Source organism: Drosophila ananassae, chromosome XR (genome assembly GCF_017639315.1).
Source record: "Drosophila ananassae strain 14024-0371.13 chromosome XR, ASM1763931v2, whole genome shotgun sequence".
In the NCBI taxonomy this organism is placed as follows: domain Eukaryota; kingdom Metazoa; phylum Arthropoda; class Insecta; order Diptera; family Drosophilidae; genus Drosophila; species Drosophila ananassae.
Genome location: NC_057932.1, coordinates 22,136,590 through 22,147,749, shown reverse-complemented (window position 1 = coordinate 22,147,749; position 11,160 = coordinate 22,136,590). Strand labels below are relative to the sequence as shown.

The window sequence follows — 11,160 nt, the reverse complement described above, 5'->3', positions numbered from 1 at the left end:
AAATATTTATTAGATTATTTTGTAAAATTTTCAGGGGGATACCCAATATCAATAGTAAAAGATGCTTGGAAGGACATTTTGGGCCTCTGCGATGGCTATATCTTGGCCAATTTTCTTTTAATTCTTGAGCGGCATAGTCCAAACCGATTCCTTAGCAATCTGCATCTTTTAGTATTTTTTATAGTGTTTGGGTTTGGTATGGTATTTTATGGTATCGTGGCTCACAACGCAGCGATATATCGATACCATTTGATGGAGCAGGTTTCATCTCTAGTTTTCAAACCAAATATGGCGAAGTGATTTTTTTCCACTTTTTATATTTATTCGTCCGGTTTGCAAGCAAATTGTGTCAGCCTGGTTCGTAAGCCGGTTAGTCCAAAGTTCTTTCGATTAAAACTATATATATATATTGGTCTAATAGATACCATTCAGATCGTAAGCCAAGAAAACCACTGAGATATGTGGAACCAATGGCAAGCGGCTTCTGTGCCTATTTCAGCGCCGCCGCCGACTCCATCGGTGCCACCTCCTCTGCCGGATGCCCCTCCTCCGCCGCCGCCGTCGGACCAGGGAGCTTCTGGCGCAGCTGCTGCTTCAGCGCCATCCGTATCAACGGCCGTCGCAGCACCCACAGCCACCGTCGGCGGCGTCAGCATTGCCGTCAACCCTTATAGCAGCACCGGCCCGGCGACAATGGGTGGTGCTGGCAACCCCTATGAGCAGTATACGGCTGCTCAATACGCAGCGATGACTCCGGAGCAGCAGTACGCCCTCCAGCACCACTGGCACCAGTGGCAGACCTACCAGCAGGAGTACGCCAAGTGGCATGCTCAGTACGGTGAGCAGGTAAGTACTGAATGTGATTACCTTTTTACGCTCTCAGCCTAATCCCGGGTTTTTCTCATTCCTACAGTACAAGCGCGAAATGGCTGCTGCGGCTGCAGCTAATTCAGGAGGAGCGACCGTAACTGTGGCCCCCTCACCCGTCGCCGCTCCGGCCCCCGCCCCCGTCATCGCTCCCGCACCAGTCCCAACTCCGGTTGCGCCAGGTCCTCAGGCTTATCCCCCGGGTCAAAACTATTACCCGACTGTTGCCACAAGCTCCGCTCCTATGACTGCCGGTCCAACGCCCCCCTTGGTGGGGCCCGGAATACCCGGAAAGATAATGGCTCAGCCGCAGTTGTATAACCAACCACCACCGCCGCCACCCCAGAAATCTGGCGGCTTTAATCAGCAGAACATGTGGCAAGGACCACCGCCAAATATGCAGCACCAGCAGCAAGGGCCGAACAGATACGGCAACCAAATTAATTACAACAACCAAGGCATGGACAACCAGGGTTTCCCCAATCTTCATCAACCACCTCCTAATTTGCACAGGCCGCCACCGCAGAACCAAAATCCCGTTCAGCAACAGCAAGACAACCAGTGGGGCAATAGCCGGTCGCCTTGGCAGCAAGGTTCATCGGATAACTCTGGCCAGGGACGCTGGGATGGCCCTCCACCGCTGCAAAACGACATTACCAATCGTTGGAGTGGACCGCCTCCTGGAATAAGTAACAACACTAACAACGATAGCAATCGTGTTCGCTGGGAGCCGCCGGGGCCACTACCGCCACAAGTTACTGGTGCAGATAAAAAAAGCTGGATGACTGGGCCACCGCCCGATGATCAAAATCCGAATCGCCGCTGGGATGGACCCCCGCCAAGCATGAACGATTTGCAGCAGAATCAGAATAACCGGCAGAACAGCAATAGGTGGGGCGGAAATTCTAATGACGAAATTAGAAACAAACCGAATAACTTTCAGGACCAACGAACCAATTGGGGAGGCGATAACAGTCAGGAGTCGGACGGCGTTTCGCGTAATTCCAACCAAGGCAAAATCCAGCAGAGCACCTTTACCAAGAACAGCTCGACTGACTTTGTGCGGGATTTAGCGGGTAACGCTGACAATTTTGGAAAACGTTCTGGAAACTTTCAAAACAACTATGGAAATAACTTTAATCAGAACCAAAACCAGGGAGGAAATTTTGGTGGCGGAGGAGGAAAACAAGGAGGTCCTGGTAACTTCGCTAGCAGAGGAGGAGGCCCTGATAATTTTGGAAATAACAATAATTTCAATCAAACCAATCGCCGCCAAAATAATCGCTGGGTTGACAACGATAATCGCAACCAAAATCAAAACAAGAACTTCAATAACCAGGGATGCTACGATGGTGATAGTGATAGCGGGAGCTACAACAACTCAAACCGCGGAAACTTCAATCAGCGTAATTTCAATAATCAACAGAATCAACAGAACTCCTCGTATAATCAAAATCAACTTTGGAACCAGAACCAACAGCCAAATCGCCAGCAAAATCCGCAGCAACAGCCGGACCTAGACGAAGCCAGCTTTGATCGTCTGTTCGATCAATGGGAAAAACAGTTTGAGGATTGGAAAAAGGCCAACGCCAACCATCCGGATAGGGAGGAGTACCACAGATATGAGGAAGAGTTTGAAAAACAACGACGTCGGATTGCCGAACGAAGAGAGCAGATGCGCCGACGTCGTCAACAAGCTGGCGCAACTGGAGGCGGAATGGGACAAGGACAAGGATCTGGATCGGGGCCAGAATCAAACTCTAGTTTTGGGGGTGCCTACCAAGAAGGTTCGAGAAGCGATTCGGAGAAGCCATCACATGAAGAACGTGCCGCTGACCAGTTCAGGCCTGTTCAGGGAAATTATAATGAACAGAGTCAAGGTGCCGGCTCGAATTCAAATAAATTCAATGAACCTTCAAAAAGCAGAACTAAAGCCTTTGCAAATGAAAACCGTGAATATGACAGGGGAAATGTTGGAAGTACAGATGGAAGTTACTGGGGCCCTCCAGATTCAGAGCCAAACTTCACCCCAATGCCAGAATCCAGTCAGGAGAACAAGAACACTTCAAAACCAGAAGATGACAATGGAAACAAACCCCCTGTAGCTTCTGTTAGCCAGCAAACTAAGCAAACTGCGTCTGCATCTGTATCTTCCGCATCTACAGCAGTGCCACCTGCAAAAACTCTGATAACAGGAAAACGTCGTCAACCGGGCGGAGACCCTACTTTGACGACGCCCGCCAAACAGGTCCGAGAGGAGGCAATCCTGACCATTTCCTTGGACGACGACGACGACGAGGAGGAGGAAGCCGAGTGCAATAAGAGTCAGGCTGCGGCTACGCCCATGGGAAATATTTTTAAGAAAAGTGATGGCATTCCTGGCTTAGATTTGGTAGACGAGGAAGGCAGCAAGAATCCGCCTTCGCTTTTTGGAGGCGTGGGCCAACAGGAAGCGTCTGCTCTATCAAAGCCGTCAGATCAGCCAGCAAGCAAAAATCAGAACAACGAATCCCTTAGCAATGCACTTAAAGATCCCGATTTTATCAACAACCTTACTCAGGCAGTGGCCAATGTCCAGGAGCGTGAGCAGCAACAGCAGCAACAAAAGCCACAGGAGCAGAAGAATGAAGATGGAGATAATTTTGCAGGCAGCGATGGGCGACCCCTGTCCTTCGCGGAGTGGCAGCGGAAAAAAAACAATGGGCAGGATAGTAAATCGCGGGACTCGTTTGACTCAAGTAGCCCAGGTGGGCAAAATCAAGCTTCCGATCCAGGCAAAGACTCTGGCAAGAGTCCAGGCCCAATTGCAGGTCCCGGACCTGTTCAAAAGTCTGGTTCACGATATAGTCCAAATATTAATGACCCCCAAGTGGCTGGCAACAATTTTATGAATTTCGAAGGCAACGAATCAGGATGTGGACCATCGGCGGGTCCTGGCCCTTCCCGTGGTATGGAATTTGGTCCCCGAAACTTTGGACCCAGTGGCCAGGGTCCAAACTTCGGTCCAGGTGGTCCTGGAGGGCCAAATTTTGGACCCAATTTCGGTCCAGGCGGCCCGGGTCCCAATTTCGGACCCAATGGTCCGGGATTTGGCTTCGGGCCGCGATCAGGACCTAACTTCAGGCACAACGGTCCCCCAGGCTATGGTTTTGGATTCGGACCAAATTTCGGACCGGGACCGGGTCCAGGACCAGGACCTCGCGGTTTCGGACCACGTGGAGGTGGCTTTGGACCACGACGCGGCGATGACTTTGGACCACGACGCGGTGACGACTTTGGAGGCCCACCCTTCGGAGGACCCAATTTCGGACCGGGCGGTGGTTCTGGAGGGCCGAGAGGATTTAATGGGCCTAACTTTTTGTCAGGACCCAACAGTGATAACAATCCTTTCCGACGTCAGAGCGGTCCGCCCATGCCCAACTTCGACGATGACGGCGGAGAAGGTGGTGGTGGTGGTACTCAGCGCGGACAGAGGAACTTTCAGAACCGGAGCTTCGGAGGAGGCAACAACCGCAAAAACTGGAATGACGGGTATGTGTCCTAATCCGCTTTTTAATTTTAACCTTTAAATAACGCCTTTCGAAAAATTGTCGCAAAAAATGTGTATAGAGTTCACAATGTCTCGATTTATCCAAAGTCAAAATCCACTTGAGGAAATAATAAATAGAAGGGGAGGAAAGAGGTAGTTGCTACAGTCCCCCTTGAAACCTCGAATTTTTGATTTGTCTGATTGCCTGAAGCATCTTTTTTGAATAAAGTGCAGTTTGTACGATACATTCCATGTTGTCGAATTTCTTCATTAATCTAAAGATACAGAATAAACAATAGGCTGCATAAGAAAATTAAATGATTTTTTTAAAGAGAGAGAAAAAGAAGTTTTAGTTAACTAATTTAGGATTTGTATTTTTTCATTGATTGCAATTTCAGTTTGTTGTCCGAAATATGTATAAGATCTGTAAGATCAGGACCTCCGTAAAAATCAGGAGAAGATTGCCTCGCCAAACCCACCATCACCCCGCGCTTTGTCCTCCTCTCTTTCTCTCTCGCCCTTTGTCTCTCTCACTTTCGCTCTCTGTACTGATCTCATTCAATTTATGTAGTTACCTTGCGCAGGCGTTTTTCTGGTTATCGTTAATGCTGGAATTTCGATTCCAACCCCGTTTTCTCTTCTTTTCTTCTACTTCTATGCAATACTGATACAAAAACGAATCATAAAAAACTATAAAAAATATATATATATATATGTCTATATATGCTATATGTGTATTACAAATAATGTGGCACCACAAAAATATAATTTACCGAAAAAACCAACAAAAAAACGGATTATGCAACTATTGGCTTTGGCATTTGGTTGCCCCTAAAAACCAATACCCGATATACATGTGGTATGTTTTGGTGTTGCACTTACATTTCGCACCCACCGATCCGTGTCTGATCTGATCCATTGTCTGAGCGCAGCAAGAACAGGGGCGGTAAAAACCAACAGCAGCACCAGCAGCAGCGCAGGATCTGAGATATGAACTCTGAACTCCGAGCTGTGACCTATGAACTTTGACCTCTGCAGTTTGAACAGCATAAGATCAGAAACAATTTTTTAACTGAACTTTGAAACGGGATCTGTGTAGGAAAGTCAGAGATATTATTTATTGGGGGTGCCCACCTGACCTGACCCATCGCAGAACCCAGAGAGCAAATACTAAATTTAGACTTTAAGGCCACACCATCTGCCAGATCCGAAAGAAATACGAATAACAGACACACTTGAAAGAATACAGAAACAGAATTGCTCGATATTCGAAGTTTTTTTTATATACATTACTCTTATTCATCCTAAAGAAAAAACTCATCAAAAAAGTAAAAAATTACATCATCAAAGGATTATTTTTTGATTCATTAACATTTAACTGACGCGATTTAAATATTCTTTTAATGTAAATTCAACGGAAAAAGAAAACATCAGTCTCGCTTAGTGGAATATGTAAATCTTTTATATAGACACGAAGTTATATAAATCGTATATGTTAAAAATATACCATGGATTTAATTGATTAATAAAGGAAGACAAAAGTAAACCAATTTTCCTCGGGGGAAACTCAAGAGCCAAACTGCATGAAGTGGTCCGATTTTTTGTGTACTGTCTGTCTGTCTGATGGAATTTAAGATGTTCCTATTCAATTCCAAGTTTTATTGATCCGATCGTATGAAACAGGCTTCGTAATGGGTATCTTATAGTCAAAGTGTAATATATAAGGAAATTCTGTTAAAACCCAGACAGAAATTGTCTCATTACTTGCCCAAAATTCTCGAAAACTCAAAGAAATGAGTTTATTTCTATAAGCCCTATTGATATATTGATTTTTATATCCTAAAGAAAAACAAATCGGAACCATTATTGCTTAAGATATGTAGAATCCGGCGATATTAATAATAAACTCGCTTCGTACTTTTAAGGGCTAAAATAAAGTTAAATCTTGTCCGTTGTCCGCTTTAATATTGTGTAAAACGAATCAAACAATTTTCTAGGATTTTGACTTCCTGTTGTGGTATTAGCCTGTACTGATCCGAATCGCACTGTAAAATAAAAATGTGGTCCGCTTAGCTTTAATTTTTTCTTTGAACAGAATGTGTTTAACATATTTCTCCGATTATGAGCGATATTTAGGATTTTAATCCAAATTTTAATTAAACGGATCTAGCCGTTAGCCTAGCCTAAGTATAGAGCCAGATATTATACGTATAAATCATATTTATGGTCGCCGATCCCCTTCCTTTTGAGGGGGACTTGGCATATCTGCCCCTGCCTGCCACGCCCCTGAAAACTCAAAAAAAAAAAGATTTTTAGTAAATTTCAAACCAAGTAAAAGTTCAAGTGTTTTTCTTTTGGTTTTTGAACATTGAAAACCTCAATACGAAACGAAAAATCCTTTGAATGTGAAACCAAAACCAAATTCAAATTTAAAAAATATGTATAACAACAACCAAACAAAAACCAACTGCAACTGCAACTCCAACCAACTACCACATCATCAACCAAACCTACAAACATAATCAACAAAATTATATACAAACTGTGTGCGCCACCCACTGACCTACCGTCTGTAACCCGCAACCTGAACACCAAAGCGAGGTGCCGTTTCCTGACGAACCTGTCTACCGACCGATGAAGGTTTTCGACTACTCTAACACTCCCACTGCGGCGAAGGTGATCGACTACGGCCACATGTCGGCGGACGGCTCAGGACCAAGCGGAATGCCTAGCATGGGCTCCGGAATGCCCGATTTTCGACCAGTACAGACCTTTGAGTACGGCCATGCATCGTTGCCGGGATCGAATCGAATGCCTGCAGGAGGAGGAGGAGGCGGAGTATGTCTTGGAGGAGGAATGCGAGGATTAGGAGGAGGACAGAACTCCATAGGTTTGGGAGGAGGTTCAGGACATGGATATGGACAGGGAGCTAACTTGGCAGGCAAGCGTAAAAACAAAAGAAAAAATAAACTGCAACGCCAACAGGGGCGCTATAACATACAGGAAAATGAAAATCAAAACACTTTGCCAAACGATGAAAACCGCCAGCCAGAGGTGAGTTATCCAGACGAAAAGTCTGAGACTCTCTAAAATTGCATTGTTTAAGCAACTCATTGATTCTTCCCAATCCATAGGACAATGAAATGGAAGTAGTCCATCAAGACGATTCGTCTCAGGACCATGGAAGCCAATCAAATGATCTCGAAGATATTTCCGACGGTGAAGAGTAAGAATTTTATAAATATCGTTAAAAATAATCACGGCATTTTATGACATTTTTTTGTTTCAGTAATCTTACTCCAATCGACTGTAATGAGGTGGATTCACTGCCGTCGCCCCCATCTATGCAAACTTGGAGTGATGTCTCCGATCTAGCGGGAAATCCGCACCTTCCTCAAGTATCAGTAAATGAACCTGTATCTTACGGTCGGGATAAGATATTCACGCCACCTCCAGCAGCCCCGCCATTGTCTTTGTTTCCCTCAAGGGCCACTGCCAACCAGAAATTGCCCCAGATGGTCAGTGCGTCCCACTTGGAGATGAGCGTGCCGACAAACGAGAATTGCAACACTATAACCGTAGACGAAGTGCTGCTCCCGCCCGGACGCCTGACCCGTCCTAAGCGAATCTGCATCATTTTGCGGGGACCACCCGGCTGCGGCAAGTCGCATGTGGCCCGTCTGATCAAGGACAAGGAGCTGGAGATGGGCGGCGCCAATCCACGCATTCTCAGCATTGACGACTATTTTATCATTGAAAATGACTATGAAGAGAAGTGTCCCAAGACAGGGAAAAAGGTGGGATGGTGATTTACTCGTTAGGTATGAAGTACTATTTGTTATTTTTTAAAGATTCCCAAAAAGGAGATCCTGTACGAGTACGACGACACCATGGAGGACACCTATATGCAGTATCTCTTGAAGTCGTTCAAAAAGACGCTGAGCGACAATTTGTACGATTTCATTATTGTGGACTGCAACAACAATTCGCTGCGCACGATGAACGAATTCTACTGCCATGCAAAAGACTCAAACTTTGTGGTATTACATTAAATTCTATTTGTAGACCACAGCTGGAAATAAAGTAAATCAACCTTATTCCCTACAGCCCTATATTGTGGACTTGCACTGTGATCTGGAAACGTGTCTGGGAAGGAATTCGCACCAGCGCACCAAAAATGATATTGAGGTGGTGCTCAACAACTGGTGCCCCACGCCACTGCACTACATCAAACTAGACGTCAGCTCGCTGCTGGAGAACGTGGTGGAGATGGAAGACGTTGAGAACATGGCAACGGTAACTATGCAGTAAGGCGGCGGTGCAATGCCTGGACTCACCGCAAGCCAATCTGTCGAGCCGGGTCTTCGGGGTGGCTAGGGGCGCGTCGTAGTCAGCCGACCCTATTGGCGCTAGCTACGGACGCCACTGGCCAGTCCGGAGCCTTCAGCTCTGGCATTCAACTGAACTCAGAAACGTCGGAAAGCAAACCGAATTAGATACTCAAATTTATGCTCACAATTAGAGTTTAAGCCAAGAATCCCAAAAATGGGCAACATCTTTGACCTGGCCGGGCCAAGTTCTTTCTGAAAACGTATTAACCACAAGAAGCTCAATATTATGTTAAGTTGTTCTTTGGAGTTTACGCTTATATATATTATGATATATATTCTACTTTACAATTTTATTACATGCCATATGCACAGTTCCTTAGCTCTAAGATCCACTTTCTTATCTAAAATTAAGCTCCCTAGTAAAGGCAACTCTGCAAGCGGGGTCAAGCGAACTTTTTTTTGATATATGGCGGCTTCGTTTCACTTTCAGGATGACAATGCCAACGCCAGCGACGCTGCTCCGTCGGTCGCAGTTACAGGCTCCGACATTGCGAATGTGGAGGAGGAAGACGATGACAACAGTGCCGATGCCTCGAACGATGTAAGTTTTTGTGATTTTGTTTCTTTAACTCTCAAAGAGATTTCACCGACCGATTGAGAGAGGGGTAACGCTCCATTTAGTCGGTGAAAGTGACGCATCCTTCCTTATTCCTTCATCTTGACTTTGTGCTCATCGAGTCTGCAATTTCTACACATTTTTCAAATCCAATTGCAATCCATTTAATCGGCAATACGTATTTCGTTTCGCGTTCAGTGCGGCTTCCTGAAAAGCAAGTGGGAGTGCGACACTACCGAGGACAATTTAGGTAAGTTCTTTGGCATTTTCGCTTGGAGATTTAGACAAACTCTTATGTGATTTCCTCTTCCAGCCCGTTTGGATGGCACCAAGCGACTGATGCAGAACCGCAAGGCAGCCAGCATGGCGGACTACCTCCAGCTGGATGAAGAATGGGAGCCACCCAGATTCACAGCCAACGGGAAAAAGAGGGTGAGTGTGTGGTATAAACAGAGAGATGGTTACCCTCGGATATTTCTATCTCTTTTCTTTTCATTACAATTTTTGTAATTTTTTTTTTAAAGTTAACTAACTAGACATACGTGATAGTTTATAATTATTAATGTTTCATCGGTTTATTTATAGTTTTAAAAAGCTTTTAAAATGAAGTATAAAGCCTGTTAATGAGGTTCAAAGAAACTTGCATAACTTTTTCTTTTCTTACATTTTAGGTACGCTGGGCCGACATCGAGGAAAAGCGTTCGCAGGAAAAGATGCGCGCAATCGGATTCGTAGTAGGTCAGACCGATTGGAACCGGATGATGGATCCTCATGCTGGGAGTCGGGCTTTGAACAAGACAAAATATATTGAGCGCATTAATAAGCGTCGGTAGGCGCCTTTTTCTGGCAAATGACAATTGTCAGTAGGCACGCAGACTCAGACAACTTGCGTTATTGATCGTAATGCATTTCCAGGGAGCATGCGGGGATTGGAACACTCTTACCCAACAACCACCATGTACTAAATAAAAACCACCATTACCACCACCTACCATCAATAATAGCTTCAAAGGCCTCCAAATTAAAATAATTACTTATCATCTACGCTATTCAGTATAATATTGTAATCATTCAATCCATTGTTGCATTAACTTTTTGTGGAGGAAACAATGTTCGTGTCGCTGAGCTCACGATGCATTTGATCACATTAATAATTATTTTAAATATCCATCCCTTCGCGGGATGAGTAAGTAGACTAAAGCATATGTTTAGAATAGCAATTTAAACTTTTGTATTTGAATTTGAAATTTAGACATTTCATAGTCGACGAAATAAGAAACTTGCAAAATTTGTATGTATAGAAAATATAACATACATAGAAACAGGAGTCCTCGTTCGATTTAGGTCTGTGTTCAACATTTACTGTTTAGACGGGTTCAACGAACTTCTCTTTGCTCGAGAGGGTAAACAAGCATTGACAGCTGTTCCGAGAGAAGACGAGATAGGGGTCCACCAGGGGTGGAGCCTGGGAAGAAGACTGCATCGCTCACATGCTTGCCAAGGCGATTTAAAAATGTCAGCTCCAGGCAGAGTTGCACAACACGGCGTATGAAGTATGCGCATGTTGGAGTGGTTGGGTGGCTCTGCTGGTTGGGAGTTTGGGGGTGCCAGTCACGCAGGGGAGGTAGGAAGCGGTGTGGCGTAAATGGCACCAAAAGTCACCAATAGTTCACATCCACTGACACGCAACCCAGTGCAATCGGTGATGCCGGCAATGTCGATAGTTTTGATCAATCAAGGGAAAGTTTGGTCAGAAACACATTTAAATCATTCAATGTTAGGTTTATAACACAACAAGATAAAGTTTCATATGAAAT

General features: G+C 45.0%; 1 protein-coding gene across 6 annotated transcripts; it reads left to right on the top strand.

The window, feature by feature from the left end:
* Positions 1 to 229: 229 nt before the first annotated feature.
* LOC6501915 (uncharacterized protein DDB_G0283357) lies at positions 230 to 10,670 on the top strand. 6 transcript variants are annotated; one of them, XM_014904169.3, is made up of 12 exons: positions 231 to 369; positions 433 to 846; positions 914 to 4,398; positions 6,994 to 7,450; positions 7,531 to 7,622; positions 7,686 to 8,193; positions 8,248 to 8,436; positions 8,504 to 8,692; positions 9,218 to 9,328; positions 9,542 to 9,593; positions 9,657 to 9,775; positions 10,015 to 10,670. In XM_014904169.3, exons 2-12 carry the CDS (start codon positions 460 to 462, stop codon positions 10,174 to 10,176), a joined length of 5,751 nt encoding a protein of 1,916 aa, XP_014759655.1. In that variant the 5' UTR covers positions 231 to 369; positions 433 to 459; the 3' UTR covers positions 10,177 to 10,670. The 6 variants fall into 6 exon arrangements, with proteins under 6 accessions (XP_032308127.1, XP_014759655.1, XP_032308125.1 ...); XM_014904167.3 differs by having other exon boundaries at positions 234 to 357; positions 422 to 846; XM_014904172.3 differs by having other exon boundaries at positions 234 to 369; positions 422 to 846.
* Positions 10,671 to 11,160: the final 490 nt, after the last annotated feature.